Source organism: Diospyros lotus, chromosome 13 (assembly GCF_014633365.1).
Source record: "Diospyros lotus cultivar Yz01 chromosome 13, ASM1463336v1, whole genome shotgun sequence".
In the NCBI taxonomy this organism is placed as follows: domain Eukaryota; kingdom Viridiplantae; phylum Streptophyta; class Magnoliopsida; order Ericales; family Ebenaceae; genus Diospyros; species Diospyros lotus.
The window spans coordinates 689,216-709,422 of record NC_068350.1 but is presented as its reverse complement, the minus strand read 5'-3'; the positions used below and the strand labels follow the sequence as shown (position 1 = coordinate 709,422).

The 20,207-nt window shown below is 38.1% G+C and overlaps 1 protein-coding gene across 1 annotated transcript; it reads right to left on the bottom strand.

The window, feature by feature from the left end:
• Positions 1–195: 195 nt before the first annotated feature.
• LOC127787923 (uncharacterized) lies at positions 196–19,789 on the bottom strand. The gene is made up of 5 exons (XM_052315995.1): positions 19,427–19,789; positions 8,811–8,912; positions 3,130–3,271; positions 2,926–2,969; positions 196–804 (listed from the first exon to the last, which is right to left on the bottom strand). The coding sequence occupies exons 1-5, from the start codon at positions 19,514–19,516 to the stop codon at positions 586–588; spliced, it is 597 nt and encodes a 198-aa protein (XP_052171955.1). The 5' UTR covers positions 19,517–19,789; the 3' UTR covers positions 196–585.
• Positions 19,790–20,207: the final 418 nt, after the last annotated feature.

The following is a 20,207-nucleotide window of genomic DNA, read 5'->3' as shown; positions in this document are numbered from 1 at the left end:
GAGACTTGACTCATCGCAGTCGTATTATTTGTATATACTAACAAACAAGCTTTGCTCACCAAAGGGGCAAATGTATGTCAATAACAAACAACAGAAATATGTTTTCTTTTTTACATCTTTACTCAATTTGGCTAAACTACAATGGAGACAGCTGCTTAATTGAGATTTTATCTTGTAATTGTAAAAGTCAAAATGGAAATTGCAATTAGAACCAAATAGAGCATTGAAACATCAAATTCTACCATGAGCAAGAGCTCTCAAGGATAGGGCAAAAGCCTCTTGCCTCTCTGCCTCCCTCTACTAAGCTTTTTAACTTCTTCCCTCCCCACTCTCACTACACCATCCGCGTCTACCATTGGTCCAGGGACAACGAATGAGACAACTTCCCTGCCAGGCCAAGACAACGCCATAACGCATTAAATAAATCCTCTCTCATGGTAAAAGAAACTGTAACATAAACAGAGACCTAATGAATCTTTTTAAGGGAAGAAACTGCGACGAATTTCCAGTGAGTTGAGAAAAATCCCTTGTCTACATTTCGGCAAGAGGACCACCAACACATACAACATCACAAGGCACACACGTTTAACCCTTGGAAGTTCCAAAGAATCTCGAAAGCGGCACCGGCCCACCGGTTTCTTCCGCATCACTGCTAGAGTGTTTGGATCTTGACCTGCGCTTCTTCTCCTTCTTCCTTCTCTTCGACCTTGATTTTGATTTTTTTGACTCCCTCTCCTCATCTTCACTGCTAGAAGATTCTGAGGAGGAACTTGAAGAACTTGAATCGGAAGACCGCCTTGAACGCTGCAAAGAAAAGTTCCAATGCGAGTCCAGATTATATTCCTAAAACAAGTCTCTTTTGTGTAATATAACAGAAAAAGACTAGAGAAAACAAACAAAGCAGGAATAAGAAGACATCACTTACCTAGATATAGGTGAACTTATCTAAAAGATAGGACAGCTACTATGTTAACCAACTAATGTTTTTCACAAGGGGCTCTGTTTTCTACTAGTCCATGGAAATAAGGATGCGAGCAATTACAGAGAAACTTCCAAAACATTTCACTTTTTAACTTCCAGAACCCAGTAATACAACAAATAAGAGCTTTATTATTTTGCCAAGCATTTTGTGTTAATAAGCGCAATGTATAACAAGTACACTGAGAATACATTTATTTGCACGTGCAAAAACAGTCCATCAAGAGAGAGAGGGAGAAAGGAAGAGAGGGGGGGAGGAGCGAACAAAAGACATAAACTTAGTCATATAGGATGATAACATCACATGCAAGTAAGAATACTTTTCCAGCACTCAGCAGAGGCAACCAGTGTCATAAGTCAAAAAGCTGCTATAGGTTCAATCATGGTAAGCAATAAAATTCTTCCCTTGAAAAAGGGGTCAATACAAAAAAAGCAATGGCAATACTGACTCAAATAAAATTCAAGAACAGCCTGTCTAACAGGATGAGGCTGTGTCCCTCATAACCTACAAAAAACAGGAGCCTTTAGCAGTAGGTTTACATCTTTAATCAACTACATATCAAGCCTCACCCTGCTAGGCGGGGTTGGCTACATGAAGTCTAGCTTGTTATTCACTCTACAGCTGCCATTTTTAATTATTCAAATAAAAATTCCCTAATACCACTTCCATGATTCTAGAATGTAAGGAGAACATTAGAAATTGGTAACATCATATTTCATGTCGAAGTAAGCTTCCACTGCTGCAATCATTCAGATGTAATGATACACATCTTAATGGATCTAAAAGGAGACATCCAAGTGCATGATACATGCAGAAAAAACTTTTTATCAAATGACAATCAAGTGGGTCAGGTTGCAAATCTTCTCCCAATAACACCCCTGAGAGGAAATCCATGCCCAACTGAACACCACCAGCATGAGCAAGACAGGGCATGATGAGAATGAGACTTGTTGGGCATCTACTGTTTGGGACATCAAATCTGCTGTGCTTCTAGTTTCATTTCAATGCATACACGAAAAGGCTAATTGCCTATCCAACGCTAGAAGGTAAATTTTGCAATCCCCACCACATATGCAAAACAGAACAGTGAAAGCAGGATAGCTTCCAGCAATAATGATTTCTCAAGTAAACAACGCAGAAAGTAGGAATTTTCTTCATATGATATGAAAAACATCATAGGATACAGTTTACCCAGGCTAGTTAGAGGGTATGAATAAGCCAGAATTGATTAAGTGGGCGGGGACTAGACTTCAGTATGGACCATCTCTTGTTTGATCGCACCAGACTGTGCATGGTAAAATGTTTGTTTACCTGAATTGGACTGGACTAAATGGCAGATTTACAATGAGTTGACTGGACTGGACTGAGGTGGTTTATTCATCAATTCTTTTGGTAGAGACCAGCACAGAAATTTAACAAGCCATAAACCCTATATAAAAATATGGGCATTCTGCAGGAAAACACAGAGAAAGCAAGCCCTTCAAAAAATATGAAATATGATAAAGTTTATGCAATTAAACATGTTTAATATGTACATCAAGCATATGATAAATCTTGTTTTACCTAAAAATTAATGCTGGGGCTTACTAGGCAATAACATGCCCACCCTATCTGGCTATCCCTCCTAAGTTAACCCTAAACATAATTCCATCTCAGTACTACTAGAGAAGGGGCAGGCCATCTAGCCCAAAAATATGGGTCCATTCCATCTGCTACTGATAGTCGACCAACCATGAAATTAGTAGTTATAACTGGATGTTTAAAAAAATATAATAGGAACTTTAAAATACAGATGCTCTTTTAATAAGTATTCCCAACAACAATGTTTGTAAAACACATGAATTTTGGATTACCATTCCTCAAGATATTTATGTAAATTTTTCTTTAATCTGCTTCCCTGGAAAAGACAAGGAAAATAAATATAAATAACAAGATATTGACGGCACCTTTCTCTTTTTGCTGCTACGTTTCTTCAAGTCCTTATCTTTATCTGCCCACAGAACAATTTACAGTCAAAAGAAGAAGACATATATATATGTATGTATTATGCATGCACGTATATGAGAGGAACCAGAGAGCAAGAAACAAGAGAGAATGGAGGGGAAAATTATAAGTGTTCTACTTTTCCTTCAAGAATGTTCTACAAGTACCCTTTTTGTGACTAGATTTACTATTTGAATGATTTCGACCCTTGGCAAGCTTGACAGCCCTTTCAGCATCTAGCTGAGCCCTATATTCCCGCATCATTCTATCTTTATCTGCTTCTAACTCCCCCTTTCTCATTTCATCTTCCTGAAAAATAAAATTTCCAAGGGAACTAATAAATATCCTAAGCACCGCATTTACTTATCAAAACAAAAATAATATGCAAAATATTTAAACCAGAAAAACTAGAACACGGACAGAAGGAGTGTGTTGGAACTTGCTGCAAAATAAACATAAATATCATAAAATTGTTTTCCAAGAAAGTATAAGCCAAATTAAATTTCTAAAAATAAAATATCAGAAAATATTTCCATATATCCCCATGTATTTGGCCATAAGTACCAGTATACCACCCACACTTGTTGAAGTAAAGTGCTTGTGGAGTATCAAGTTGAGCACTGCTCAACTCAACAAAGAATATGTAGCCAGCTGCTCGGATCATATTTTCCATCCATTCTATAACATTTCAATGCTCACAGAAGAAACATGTATCGGTTCAAGGCCAAAAAACCCAAGAGCTGAAAGAACCACTAATGTGCATAGACAGAAAAGTAGCATGCATATGCATTAAGATATGCATGTATGGCCCACTCAAGATATAGATAGAGAAAGAAACTACTGTATGATACATCCCTCAAACACAAGGATGTCGGCAACCTAGTATGGATTATTGTGTTATTCATTGACTAAGACTTTTAGTGCTGGCATATTAAGAAATTCGCCAAGCATATCCATGATCGTGTGCAAGTAAAGTCGTGGCCATACAGGAGAACTCTGTGCATATCTAGGTTACACAGCACAATCATGACCACTCATTCAACATGTTTTACCAATCATGGTCAATGCTACTAAAAAGGTACTGATTTAATGATTTAATCCTGTTGGATGATTTGAAGTTAAAAAGGAAGAATTGGCCGAAGATAAAGAGAGGAGGCGTGTGTTGTAGAAAACAGATGGATAATTCTAAGTGTTTAAAAGTTAAAGTTAAATCTACTCTTAAAAGTTAGGAGATAGGTCCCCTAGTTTTCAGGGGATAAAGAACCAAAATTCTCTCCTAATTTATAGGAGAAAAGTTAGGGTGTATTATGTATAAATTTCTCATATGTTTCTATACAAACCAATCAAGCCTTTTGATTGTTTTTTTGGTTTGTTTCAAATCCATTACAAAGTACATACCCTCATATACGCAATGGTGAGTGAAGGCCCGGAAAATGATATTAACAGCCATGGTTTATCTGAGTGGGTATCACCAGTTTAACTATCGGGTTACATAGCAAGGAAGAAAATATGAATATATTATAAGAAAATTAAATGAACTGCTGAAGAAACTTAAAGGAGGCTAATGTCTTGGCTTCATTCTCTTCACGGAGGACAGGTTTAACACTTTTTAGCTGATCATCTATGATATAGGTACTCTCAGCTAGCTACATGCAAATATAACCACATTAGATATACTTCCTTAGAAACCAACTAGACTAAAAGTGTCAGCCAATGAAGAAAGGAGTATCATATATAATAAAAATGGGGAAGTTATGTATAACATCTACAGTTCCATAAACCTAAGTATGCAAATGAAAGGTTGTTACATGCTCTCGAAGATGTGGTTGAAAATGATGGACCACTGGAAGAGTTTGCCCTTTATCAACTTTTGAGGCAATTGGTGTTTCTGATAGTACTCGTTATAATTCTTTGGAACTTTCTAATGGAAACTTTAATATGCATTAAATGTCAGTATCACAGAGACGTGTTAAGGGATTTGTGTTCAAAAATATATTTACCATGAGCACAAAGAAATATACTACATAGCAAGGGCCTGGATTTTCTAAAACTGGAATCACTTCATACAACATGAATAGTGTAGGTTTAGCAATTAATGAGATCATGTGATTATTGCTCAAAGCTTCTTAGCTACAGGGGAAGTTGTTGGTGAGTAAAGGATTAAATTTAATACTTACCTAGGGAGAGTGGCATACCAATCTATAGCTTAATAGTAGGTGTCACTGATATTAAAGGAAAAATTTTAAAAATAATAATAAGCTTTCTAGGTGACAAGAATAAGTTCCAAATAACAAAACCCCAACAGGTTCATTGCCAGGAGTTCAGTTGAACCAGGTGCTCAAAAACCCAACCAGTAAGCTGGTTATGAAATTTTATGACAAGCATAGTATGGCAAGTTACAGGACTTGACAGGTCCCTCCTTTTTCCAGCCCAACAAGGTGAGAGGAGATAGCTTTATGTAAATGAAACTAAGATTGAAGTCACATACATATTGCCATTGTAAACCATGATTTAATTCCAAATCTCACTTCTCATATTTATCTACCCACTAGATTATACATAGCCTAACTTTGGCAACTGTCTGTAATCCCTCCACCATGTCAAGCCTGTCAGCGTGGGAAAGAAAATCAGCGAATAGTAACAATCTCAAGATCACTGTCTCTTTTGAGAGCCCATAGTTGTATGGGACTAAATAAGCATCAGCTAACATGGTGGTAATCTGGAGATCATGGAAGCCCTCTTTTAAATCATAGTCAATAAAAAATATATATATTTTTGTACAACTGCAGAAGTTCAAGATTAACATGGAGAATACCAAAAAAAAAAAACCCACTTGATAAGGTAATGTCTTCAATATAGAAGATGCAAAGAAATCAATCACTTGGTTCTCCCATAGAGATGACTACATAAGGGGTCATTTGACAAAGCTTTCAGTTTCTAGTTTTCAATTTTCAATTTTAATTTTTGTGTCCAGCTTTGGTTTCATCTAGGAAAATGAAAACTACAATGCTTGACAACTATTATTTGTTTTCAGTTTTTAGTTTGTTTATTTTTTCACGTTTCCTCCCATAACCTTTCTTGTCACTAGTGACCCAAGTCACCGAAGGAGTAGCTCACATCATTGTGACTGGAGACTCCAAAGGCAAAGTTAGTCACCAAACTCCCACACTGCTGGGAATCAAGCACCACATCCACCATTTGAGCAGAAGATGAAGGGGTCACGTAAACCCATGGCTATTGCTGCTTGGTTTCATCCATCGTTTTCCGGAATGTCACCTGGAATTCTTTTTTTCCCAATTTGAGTTCTGAACATAGTTTGTAGAATGAACCCCTTTCTTTGGTCCTTGACTTGCCACAGATTTTTTTCCCACTTGAATCACCGAATGCTGCAAATTGAAAATTGCTGGGCTCTGCGATGTCCACCTTTGATTTCTTTCTACTTTTGGGCACCTTATGTATTTGCAGGGGATGGACACTCCAAGGTTGGTTCCTACTGGTCAAACAATCCAAATGGGACTTTAAATGTAAAAATGTCTTTTGTGTTTTCCTGAAAATTAAAAAGAAAGATGCAACCAGAATGTTTTTGTTCATGGAATGACAAGCAGGAAAACCTTTTCTAATGTGCATATGAGAGTCGCAATGTGGCCTCCATAATCATCAGTGACTCTCATGCGAGTGGCTGGCAGACTTCCAAGTGATCTTGGCAGCTGGTGGTGGGAGGGTTGAGAGGGGGAAGAAAACGACAACAGCATGGAAATTGTAAAAACACCTATTTCTTGTTTTTTTTTTTTTTTTTTTTTTGAGAAGTTTTCAAATTTTATGAAATAAGAACCCAAACATCATTTCCTATTTTTGTTTTCAAAGTAATGAAAATGAAACTGAAAACAGGAAAATGTAAAGCCCACAAAACAAACACTAAGAGACTAAAAATTACCCAAAACCCAACTATGTTCCTCTACGGTAACATCCCCTATTTCCTTTTCAGTTTTCACCAAATGGAAGCAAAGACCCAAAAGAGGAAGTCGTACATTTTTTCCCTTAAAACTCCTCTCTAATTTGTCTTGTCAACTCCAATTCCTACTCGGCCCTGTTGATCGACTTATCTTTGTTATGTTTTGCCATATTTGGCTTACTGAACAAGAAAGTAACATTTTAAGGACTTCAGTAACCCATATGATAAAAAGAAATCATTGACCACATATCAAATTTGCATGCCTCTATAATTCCAAAGGTCCCAGACATGCAACTCCTGTAAAGAAGTTATAAGAAAGGCCTAAAAGACTCACCTCCCAAGCAGGTAATTTCCACCTTCCCCCACCCCACCCAGAAAAAAAAAAAAAATAACATAACTAACAAACAAACAAATGACATCTCACATTGCTCTGGCTCATGACGCCTAAGAAATTGTCACTTCAACTTAGTGCAATTGAGAAACAAATCTTTGCAGGCACCTCCACATACCAAATTTCATGCAAAAAGTTCATTACCCCACTCATCCACAATATAATCTTAAATCTTTTGAGAGATTCCAAATTTCCTTACATGAACAGTTTTCATTAAATCTGCAAACCTCAAGAGTCCAATTTTACCCCTTAAAAGTCCATATCTACAAGGAACCCCTTTGACAATATTCACCTCTTCAGTGTTGCCAAAGCTAGCTGTGTCAGTTGAAGACCCAAACACTTCTTGCACCAGCAGTTGCATGCATCCTGAAGCAATGAATTGAAATCCTCCCCCTATTTTTCCAATGAGAAATCACAATGCAAAATTTCCTCTTTGTACTAATAACAACCATAGAGCTAGAGACCACTACATCTGGTGGCTCTCTAGCATGATTTTGTATTTCCATAGTTCCCCACCCAACAAGATACAGCAATAACAATTACAAGCCTTAATCCCAACAAGATAGAAGAAGTAAATAGATAACCGGTAGAGAAATGTTCCAATTCCTTCCCACAGATTTTCTCTCAAACATCAAAATCCTAGATAGGCTTGACTTCAAAAGGAGAGCCCATTAGGATTTAAGAATGAATGGTAAAGGACCACATTTACAACCCACTATAGCAGTCAAAAGTACCAATTTCAGCCACCATCCAAACAGAACCAATGGTTCCATCATCAAACTTTTCAAATCTAGCACTGCTTCATAATCACAGCACAATAGCATGTGTCAAAAACCTAGACTTAAGCCAATAACCATCTGCAAAAGAGGCAGTAGGCAATCATGTGAGAGCCTTCCAATATCTGCAAGCACCTAAATAAAGCCTCCCTCTCTAGAATAAAAAGGCCCCCTAGAAGGAAAATAAATTACCAAATAACTGTCAAAGAAAATTAAAAATAAATCTAAACAATGCACAGCTTCCAGTGAGCAGTGACCAACTCATTGCTCAAGGAAGATGAAATTGCAGTTGATGCTTTGGAAAAGATGAGTCCCTTTTGATGGATGTGATATTATGCTATCTTCATGCAATTATGTAGTTATTCTAAACAGAATAAAAGAATTCCTTTATTTCTATTTCAAATATTTCACCTTCCTTTGCAGAATGATCACATTTAACAGCTCCAAAGCAGCAAATCCAACGAGCCAGATCAAAAAAGTTTCAAGCTCTATGGTCAAACATCCATTTTACAACTGACATGACGTGAGTTTCCAAGAGAGGAATTTCAAAAAATATAATAATAAGGAAAGAAGAAGAAACTTAAAAGTAAAAGTCAACTAAGTACAGCTTTTCCAAGAATAGTTCAGAGATTAGGAAAGACTACTCATACTGAAGAACAAGAATAGTAAGTGGGTTCAGAATGTGGATACCAGCAGAACAACCATGCCAAAAATACTTTTTTATTATACCTTTTGCTTCTTTTTGAACTCTTCCCAAGTAATTGTGTGAGAAGTCTTGAGGCTGGCCAATCGAGCAGCATGCCACTCTGGTGAATGAAAAGAACCATCCACCTGTGACAGTCCTCATCAGAAAAAGCACAGAAGAGAAAGCATCTAGGCTACAACTACATTAGTTATCCATTTATATCACCTAATCCAGTCCACCGGCAACAAAAGCTAGCAATTAGAGGAAATGGAAAACAAAATAGGCGCAACAAATATAATTTAAATTCTAGATAAGATAAGAGCATGGTGAACTATTTAGCAAGATGAACTTTACTCCTACTACAAAGTGCAAAAGACAAGAAGAAAGCAAATGAGAAAATCACTAGAATACCTATATTGAAATATAAAAAAAAAGGAAATAGTCAGATCTTTCTCAGATTAAGTAAAAAGACAACTAAACAGCCTACAGCAGTTATTTAGGACAGTATAACAACTTATTTATTTGCCAAGGGCTTTCAATGTCAATTTCTTTAGAACTCTAATCAATAAGCTCCTACTTAAATTAATTGAATGCTAAGATGCATAGATACAGACACAAAAACACAAACACGACAATTTTAAAAAATATTAAGACATGACTGACAGAAGTATGTCAAATTATAAAAGCATAACTTTAAAAAAAAATGTCCCCTTATATTTGAATGAGAACACATAATCCACATGTAATTGAAAAGCCAAGACACAAAACCCTTACAGATTGGACCAAAGTGTAATATTAATGGTCCTCAACGGAATTGGGAAAAGACCAAAAAAGAAAAAAACTTGACAATTAACTTCCCTATAATTTTCACAAGAAACGCATGACCCTCCTAAGGTTTAAATATTTGATGGATCAAATTCGTGCATGAAACACATGCCATTAAATCTTAAAAAATCTGTTTTATGTTTTACTTCAAGACAAAGAAAAAGGGAATTGAATTTTGTAAATACAAGAAAATTATGTGTTTAATCTAAACTAGAAAGGGATAGACAATAATTAGTCCAATAACAAATTATGTATCTTATTTGTACATATCAAAACAACCCATGTTGTACATAATACGAAGTAAGTGTGAATAAGTGTGATTAAAACTCTTAAAATATATTTTGGAAAACTCTATTCATAAACAAGCTAAAGTCATGAAATTCAAAATCCTCATAAACTAAAAAGTGAAATAGGAAGGAGGAATACATATTTTGAAAAAACTCTATTCATAAACAAGGCAAAAGTCATGAAATTCAAAATCCTTGAAACTAAAAAGTGAGATAGGAAAGAGGGCTAGTAATGTGAAATTGGCATTATTCTTATTTTATAATTTGATTTTCAACTCCGTTTCTTTTTTTTCTTTTTTCTTTTTTTTTTTTTTGGGGGGGGGGGGGGGGGGGTTGAAATTGTGCTAAGTGTCTATGAAGTGTCCATTTGACAAGAAAAATTGAAATGATACTATAAAATTGTTAACCATCTCATCTAAAACCTTAAGCTGGTAGATAGAGAATTAACTTCTCTTTTATGTTATTAATTTTAACCTCAACACACCCCCTCGCATGTGGTCTAGCTTCACTACATAACTAGTCCAAAACACGTGCAACTAATGAAGTATTGAGTTAGTGGTAAGGTTTGAACTCAAGATCTTTGCCCACACTAATACCATATTAAATTGTTAGCCATCATCTCATGTAAAAGCTTATGCTAGTAGATAGAAGGTTAACTTATCTTTTATATTATTATTTTACTCTCAACCGATACAACATGTCTAAACAAAAGTCCAACACATTTGGAAGTGTCTAATGAGCTCTTAATCCCTCCATAGAAGCTTTCATGCTTCATAGAATTTAAAGAAGACAATCCTTGCACTAAAAACTTGATGTATTAATAGAAAATTTAAGTGGCACTTTTATGATTTTTGTAGTAAAGCACTCTTCATCCTAATCGTTTAAAAGCCAAAAAAGTACTAGGAATTGTTATTCAAAAGATGCAAAACCAACAAAATTTGTGGACAATTCCCATGATAAACAATTTTCATGACTTATGTTTTTAGCAATTTGAAATGAAATTAGATAGTTCCTTTGACACGGACTAATGCTTTGAACCATAAGACATTTCAAGATGGGTGTCAAATCCATATCAAAATACATCCTCATTGCACATGTAAAGTACATGTCAAACAAACCATGTTGATGTCGTGTACCCAAGGGGGTGGGGTATAATTGTAATAAACAGTAGAAGTTGGTAGGGATTTGTAATTGTAAAGATTCGAGACTGTTTGCATGCGGAAGTGGCAGCTGTTTTTGGCACCAACTTCCGCTAGAGTCAAGTACATATACGCTCGGCCTACCACATTGAGAGCATCGAATATCATTTGACAATTTTCTGTTCTATTTCCCTCTCAATTATGTCTTTCCCTCTCATTTCATTTTCTAATTTTTCCCCCTCCTTCTCTAATTCACTTCTTCCCCTACATAATTCCCGCCAAGTTCTCTCCACAAACGAGAGAACATCTTGCTGAATCCAAAGAATTCAACAATTGGTATCAGAGCACTGATCTTGGCCCCCGAACTTTGACAAGTTTCATTAATGGCGGATGACACTCGTATGAAGCAAATGGAACTACAGCTTCAGCAAGTGACGGCCACGGTGATGGACGTGCAGGCTAGAGTTGAATCGATAGAGGATTTGACTGGAGTGGTGGTGGACCGAAGGATGGAGAAAGCCTCAGAACAATTGCGTGGGGATATGCGCAATCAGATCAAAGATGAGATGAGAGAACAGAACAATATGTTGCGTGATCAGATGCAGCAGTTCATGCTCATGTTTTCGAGCCAAGCGCAGATGAAGATGTCTCCAGATTTTCCCCTGCGAGAGAGATCAGAACCGATATTGCCGGGAGTTGGCACTCTGGACAGAGGATGGTGGGCAGTGGCAATGGAGAACAATGGCGCGGATAGGAGACATGAGATCCAGGTCAATTCTAACCACCACAACTTTCCAGTTTTGAAATTGGAACTTCCAGTGTTTGATGAATCCAAGCCACGGTGGTGGATCCAACGATGTGAAAAATTGTTCGGAATACATCAAGTGTCCGAGGAGCAGAAGATTAATCTGGCGATGGCTTACTTGAATGACATAGGAGACATATGGTATCAAGGATAGTCAAGAGTGATAGAAGAATGTAGCTGGAACGACTTCATGAAGGGATTATGTGAGAGGTTCGGCGAGAAGAGGACTATGGATATAGTTGAGGAGTTTAATAAAATGAAACAGAGGGGATCAGTGCAGGAGTATCAGCTCTGGTTTGAAGAGCTCAAATCGATGATGCTCAGTAGGAATCCATATTTGACCGAACACTATTTCGTGTCAAGTTTCATCAGCGGGTTGGGAGAGGAACTCAGATCAGCAGTTAAGATGACAAGGCCCAGGACGGTCTAGGAAGCAGTGGAGAGTGTTCTGTTTCAGGAGTTAAATGTGGAGGCATTGATAAAGAAACAGAAGAGTCAGAGTAGGGGCAACGGCTTGGGTTCCTCACTGCCAGGAAGGGAAATGTATACGACAGGAAATGTATAGGAGTGGGACCATGCCAAAGCCACCACTACCACCTGGGGCAACAAGGAAGCAGGCGGTGGTCCCAAAGCCACCACTACCACCTAATAATCTGGGGCAACAAAGAAGCAGAGGGTAGTCCCAAAGCCACCACTACCACCTAATAATCTGGGATAGCAAGGAAGCAAAGGCAATGAACAGAGGAGACCCTCGGGGGCTTGTTACAGATGCAGGGATAAGTACTTCCCCGGACACCAATGCAAGAGGCAATTGCTCTTGTTGGAAGGAGGGGAGATTGAAGAAGACGCAGGAGAAGAAGCGATGGCCGTAGGGGACGATTGGGAGGAGGAAGACAACGACATGATATCCCTCCATGCCATAAAAGGAGTGGCGAGTAACAAGATAATCAAGGTGGAACGAACGGTGCAAGAAGGAACAATCATGGTCCTAATTGACAGTGGGAGTACCCATAGCTTTATTAACGAAGGGACGGCTAAAAAATTGAAATGCGAGTTATCTAACACTCAACCTTTAGCAGTTACGGTGGTTAATGGAAGCAGGGTGTTAAACAGATCAGCCTGCACGGGGTTCTATTGGACAATGCAAGGAGAATTGTTTGAAGCCGACCTGAGATTGCTGAAGCTGGGGGGGTGCCAAATAGTCTTGGGAGTTGATTGGATGAGAGGATCAGTCCTATCAGTTTTGACTTTAATAAGATGAAGGTTACACTGGAAAAGGGAGGCAGGAGAGTTACACTTCATGGGAATATGGAAACGGGGTCCTACAAGCTGATTAAGGGAAAGAGGCTGCAAAAATTGCTGAAGTGTAAGTTTTCCCAAGTGGCTCAATTATTTTTGATCGAGACCAATGAGAATACGGAGGAACAAGGAGAACAAGAGGGTCAGTGCCTAACAGCCAACAGCAAGCCAACCACAAACCTATGGCAGGTACATGAGCTGGCCTCCCTTGATGCATTACTTATGGAGTTTAGGGATCTATTTGCAGAACCTAAGGACCTACCTCCTCAAAGACCGTTAGATCATTCTATCCCTTTACAACCAAATGTTGAACCTGTGAATATAAGATCCTACAGGTACCCACCAAAGCTCAAAACAAAAATTGAAAACTTAATAAGATAAATGCTGGACAACTCTATAATCCGAGCCAGCAAAACCCCATTTGCATCCCCCGTCCTTTTAGTTAAAAAAAAGGATGGAACATGGCATTTTTGTGTCGACTACCGCCAACTTAACCACATCACAATCAACGATAAATTTCTCATTCCCATCATTGAAGACCTCCTAGATGAACTATACCATGCAACTGTTTTCTCTAAACTCGACCTAAGATCCGGTTATCATCAAATCCGAATGAACCCAACTGATATACCCAAAACAACCTTTAGAACCCACCATGGGCATTATGAGTTTACAGTAATGCCTTTCGGATTAACTAACGCACCAGCAACCTTTCAAACCCTAATGAACCACATCTTTGAGCCTTATCTTTGAAAGTTTGTGTTAGTATTCTTTGATGATATATTAATCTACAGCCCAACTTTTTCTAAACACCTTAGAATTGTATTTAGCATCCTTAAACTCAATCAGCTATGCATTAAAAGGTCCAAATGTGACTTCGCCCAGAAGCAGGTTGAGTATTTGGGGCATGAGATTTCCAGTGCTGGAGTTAGCACTAATCCCAAGAAGATTTTAGCTATGGTAGCATGGGCTAAACCCGCGACCATCAAATCCTTGAAGGGGTCCTTGGGGCTAAGGGGTTACTATAGGCATTTTGTGAAGAATTATGGGATGATAAGCAAGCTCTAATAGAATTATTAAAAAAGGATAACTTCAAATGGAATGAAGAGGCAGAAAATGCATTTGGGCAGTTGAAGCAAGCCACGTGCGAAGTACCTGTGTTGGGTATTTCTGATTTTAGTAAGTCGTTTTTCCTGGAGACCGATGCATGTGGAACCGACGTAGGAGCTATGTTATCTCAAGAGGGTCAACCCTTAGCCTTCATGAGTCACGCTTAAGCCCCAAGACATCAAGGGCCCAGCACATATGATAAAGAGTTGTTAGCTATGCCGATGGCAGTGGGAAAATGGAGACACAATTTGGAAGGGGGGCAATTTATAATCCGAACAGATCATGAGAGCCTCAAGTTCCTTACTCAACAAAAGTTGCACACTAACTTGCAAAAGAAGGGGATGGCCAAGCTGATGGGGCTGGATTTTGTGATTCAATATAGAAGAGGGAAAGAAAATGTGGCTGCCGATGCTTTATCCAGGCGTTATGAGGAGGGAGATTGTGCAACCAGTACAACATTGGTACCAAGAGGTGACAGCAAGCTATGCTAAAGGAGCGTGGACAAGGGAGTTACTGGAACAGCTAAGTCTGGACAACAACAGCAAGCAAGGGTACTCTATATGTATGGCTTGATACGGTATTGGGGCAGATTGGTGATAGGAGACTACAATGTCTTGAAGAAAAGGATTTTCCAAACCATGCACGACTCACCTTTAGGGGGGCACTCAGGCATCCAAAACACTTACTGCAAGGTGAACCAAGTGTTTTATTGGCCAAGATTAAAGAAATCAGTAATGGAGTTTGTAATGCAGTGTGACACTTGTAAGAGGTGTAAACATGAATCAGTAGCTAAGCCTGGTCTTCTGCAACCATTAGGGGTTCTAGATCAAGCATGGGCTGATATAACTATGGACTTTGCTAAAGAGTTACCGCGGTCAGAGGGGAGGAACTGCATCCTAGTCATGGTGGATCGATTAACCAAGTATAGCCACTTCATCAGCTTGGCCCACCCATTCACGGCACAGGAGGTGGCTAGAATGTTTCTGGACAATATAGTGAAGTTACATGGGGTGCCTCAAACAATCATTTCTGACAAGGACAAGGTGTTTACTAGTTTATTTTGGCAAGGGTTACTGAAATCCTTGGGTTCTAAGCTCCATCTGTCCACAGCTTACCATCCGGAAACTGATAGCCAAACTGAGCGAGTTAACCAGTGCCTTCAGACCTACCTAAGGTGTTTCTGCTTTACGCAGCCCAATGAGTGACATAAGTGGTTATCCTTGGCGCAATGGTGGTACAATTCCAGCCACTATCGGTCCATCGGGATGACTCCATTTGAAGCATTATATGGATACAAGCCCAGCCTACTACCATCTATGGGGGAGCCAACACTGGTGGTAGTCGCAGACACCTATCTACAAAACAGGCAAGAGATCCTACAAACTTTGAAAACTGAATTGGCCAAGGCTCAAAACCGGATGAAGCAACAAACAGATAAAAAGAGAAGTGAGCGAACGTTTGAGGTAGGAGAAAAAGTATACCTCAAACTCAGTCAACCCCATCTAAAAACTCTATCGAAGCAGCCTGTCACTAAACTAAGCCCCAAGTTTTTTGGACCATATGCCATTATTGCCAAGGTGGGACCAATCGCTTACAAGCTAAAACTGCCCGAGGGAACACACATTCACCCCATGTTCCACGTGTCCTTACTCAAGGGAGCAATTGGGAACCAAGTGGCCAATCAAACCATTCCCATTCCATTCAGGGAAGAAGAACCAGCCATCACTCCAGTAGCCATCCTAGACAAACGGGTGATTTTTCAGCAAGGAGCCCCAATCACCCAAGTGTTGGTGTAGTGGTCCTCACTGTATTCCAACAATAATACTTGGGAGTATCTACCAGAGTTCCTCCAACAGTTCCCAAACGCGGCCAGCTTGCTCAGCATTCTTGAGGACAATAATTAGCTTAAGGGGAGGGGAAACTATCGTGTACCGAAGGGGGTGGGGTATAATTGTAATAAACAATAGAAGCTAGTAGGGATTTGTAATTGTGAAGATTCGAGACTGATTGCATGCAAAAGTGGCAATCGTTTTTGGCGCTAACTTCCGCTAGGGCCGAGTACATATACACTCGGCCTACCACATTGAGAGCAACGAATATCATTTGACAATTTTTTGTTCTATTTCCCTCTCTATTCTCTCTTTCCCTCTCATTTCATTTTCTAATTTTTCCCCCTCCTTCTCTAATTCACCTCTTCTCCTACATAATTCCCGCCAAGTTCTCTATACAAACGAGAGAACATCTTGCTGAATCTAAAGGATTCAACAGTTGACATGTTCGTTAGTGATGACTTGAGGGAAGTGGGAACTATCATAATTACATGCTATTGTTAGCATACCACATAACATTTCCAAGAGTGATAATTTAGTTAAAAATTGAGTTTACTTGAAAGTTGAAACTTAGAATACCTTTTCTAATAGTTCTTTTTTTTTGGTGAATAGTTGATGTTATGCACACCATGTGACATGTCCACTGATGATGACTTGAGGAAACATCAAAATATATGTTAAACAGACTAGAAGACATTTCCAAGGGTGATGATTTGGATAAAATTGAGTTTACTTGAAAGTGAAACATAGAATACTTATTATTTTAGCATTTTTTGCAAACAATTGATGACAATTAGTTTTTTTTTTTTTTTTAATGGTAGTAATACATTAACTTAAATGTTTTTCATATGAATTTATCTTTTTTAATATGAAATAGATGTTAAGTTGTGTTTCCATATAGCATAGATTGGTTTTACAATATCAACTATATGATTAAACATGACCATGTTATTTATCTTCATTCACCACTATCTCATGAAACTATCCAATATAAAGATGGTGTTAGAACTTTACCTCATCATTCCCTCGCTAGAGGGTTGCATTAGGAAGGGCATCTAGCATAAACTTTTGCCACATTGTTCTTTCACATGGATTTGTATGGTCAATGTGACTTTTAGAAGTCAATTGACGTTATGAATGTCGTGCCACCGACATTAAATTGGTTATGATAATGTGCAGTTGATGATAATGATTATATTAGTGTTGTGCCTTATGCAATTTCCAACTATAATTTGCTTACTAATAAAAATATCGTTTTCTCCCAAGTCCCAATAGTACTCGTATCCTCAAGTTTTTCCTCACGTCATTTTATCTCCAATGTATATATCCATATATGTGTGTATCCATATCTTTGTATGTGCTTTTCAATATATAAGATGTACAATTTCAAATTGGGGAATAGTATGTTTCTTTGTTGGCCATGAGATTTTCTAACAATCATTTGCAATTAGAAGAAAGATACTACTACCAAGATGGCAATCCTTCTTACAACATTGTTCAACCTTGTAAGCCCATACAACACTAAATAGCATGATTCCATTGCATTGCCTCTACATTGTTGCGGCTAGGACTCATCAGCAATTAGCACTAAAATGATATAGTACCAACAAGACAACAAAAATAAACTAAATATCAAGCATTTACCTCCAAGAACACTACTCTAAACATTTGAAGGAAGATCAGAAACTCAAATAAAATATACCAGCAAACAACCTTGAGATTGGATGATAAAAGTGTAAAGGTTAAGGAGTATCAATTAGAAATAACGTATTAACTGACTTTGTCATCTACTGATTATTGAGCATCTAAATAGAAAAGGAAAACACTTGGATGAACTATATTAACTGTTATATAAACTGGGATCAAAACAAAGAGTGCGCTACACTTCTCAATGAGTACCAATATGATCAACTACATCGATATGCAGCAAGTGGGAGAAACCTTTCCTTAACACATCTGCTTAAAAAAACTATTACCATTATACCTTTAAAGGAGCGCAGACTGATTTTACCAAATCTAGTCCCTCCCAAGGAATATAATTTATAGATCCAGTGCCTCCATTTAAGTTGTACTTTGAACCACCAGTTCAAATCTAATTCCAACCCAAGCTCTCTACAAGATGAATTGCAAGTCACCAAATAAATGAAAGTTCAATGGAACCAAAAGTTCAGCTTGACCTCACCACTCAGAAACGCAAGTCAAGAAGCATGTTAGGATTTGCATTAGTTAGCATTCAATTCTCGGGAGAGGGTCTTAGAATGTAGTTAGGAATAATTTTGTATGTTTATATTTTATGAGTCTAAAATGTAACGGAAACTAACTTTTATAAGTTAGTACCGGCAGTCCCATTATTTCTTATATTTGCATTTTAGTCCCCAGTTGTAACCACCTCTATCCCTTATAAATAGAGGCGGATAGGTTCCCGATCAGCACATTCATTCATTCTTTTCTACGTCTTGCACGGTCTCTAGAGAGAATTGAGAGAGAGCTATGCTTGGTCCTTGTATTCGCGGGAGGGAAGGCTACAGTTGATAGCCAAGTGTGTGTGAGAGGGAGTTCTGTAATTCCATTGCTTTCTAGTGGATTCTGTCAGGTCTTCGGCAGTCTGGATGTAGGGCATATTATCCTAAGGGAGTGCTTGAACCAGGATAAGTCTTCTTGCCTCATTTACTTTCTGTTATTGTTTTGATTTCCTCTGATATCTGTCAGTCTATTTCTGTTCTATTGGTTGTGAATTGGCTAAGAGGAAGTGGGATTTATTGAGTGTATAATCGGTCCTATAGTCAACAAAGCACACCGAGATTGAGAATTTTCTTTCCTTGGCTCCAGTTTGGTATAATCAGTCTATAAGATAAATTTTAACCCAAAAAAATACCCTATGCATATTGCCCGGTGAATAACTTGTGACCACAAGCATGGTACGCTCATGGGTGACCAGCAAGAAGACCAATTATGCTGAATGCAACAACCATCAGAAGCATTCCTTCACCTATAGATTTCAGAATTCACTTCTTTGAGACTTCCGGAGAAGCAATTCACGATTTCATCAAGATAATGGGCCAACAAATTCAAAATTGTAAAGGGTCTTTAAACGGTTTCACAAGTCTGATAGAACCAATCAATCAAACACGAAGACCCAACACGCTCACTAACCGCAAGCAAAATTACACGAGTTGATTTTACTCTAGCATTCTGTCCAGCTCCCCCATTACGGCCCCTAATTTTCACTCAAGGAGACAAACAAAAATCTCTGATTAAAGATAACAATGACGGAAGCAATTACAGGCAAATAATAAGATAACGGAGCAAAGATGTCGGGTCCGAAATTCAAATGACAAAGAGGCGTTAGTATGAAAGGGTACGAACCATGCCGTCTTCGATCTGCTCAGTGGGGGCCGAGCTGCTCGCTCCCAGCCTGGCTCTCTGCATAGCTTTGTACTGTTGATTTTTCCCCATGTTTGAACCTTGGAGAAAACCCCCGACGAGAGAAAATGACCCAGAAAATTCAATTCAACGGGAAATTCAGCATGGAAACAGAAGGAAATCCTTGGAATCGCATTCGTTTTTCCTGACAACCCAATGCAAAGGTCCACGGGAAAGATCGGATTTATAGGTTGGGACTTGGAGACAACGAACGGCCAACTGCGTAGGAGATTAGGGTTTTGAAAGAGGGCTAAAACTAGAAGCCTCGGTTGAAAAGGTATATTATTAATCCAATCATATTATAATATTATTGGATTGGATTTGGGATTTGGGAGGATTTGGGAAATTTTTGAAGAGATTGAGAGCTCACCAACAAAATTTGGGAAATTTTTATTTCATATGCGAGATGATATTAGTACGATAATATAGTGCCACTCATATAATTAACGTTCTATCTTGAAATTTAAAAAATATAAATAAACCTAAAAAATTTATAGCCATAAAAGTAAATTTCCCATTAATTAATGTCCCTCTCTCTCCATATATAGTGTCATGCAAAACTTTGATTTAACTAAACTAAATCAATCAAATTTTTTGATCAATTTGATTTTTGTGAAAGTTCAGTTTTTTTTTTTTTTTTTTTTGACATTTCAATTTGTGAGTTAGAAATAGTTGAATTAATTAAATCGATTAAACTTAGAGAAATGATATTGTTTCGAGCCTA

What these genes read in the sequence shown, in the direction of transcription:
- LOC127787923 (XM_052315995.1), bottom strand. Translation starts at nt 19,516, where the DNA reads ATGGGGAAAAATCAACAGTACAAAGCTATGCAGAGAGCCAGGCTGGGA. An exon ending in AGCAGATCGAAGACGGCATG is followed by an intron (nt 8,913 to 19,426) that starts GTTCGTACCCTT and finishes GGACTGTCACAG; the next exon opens with GTGGATGGTTCTTTTCATTC. An exon ending in GTAGCAGCAAAAAGAGAAAG is followed by an intron (nt 805 to 2,925) that starts GTGCCGTCAATA and finishes TTTTCTTTGCAG; the next exon opens with CGTTCAAGGCGGTCTTCCGA.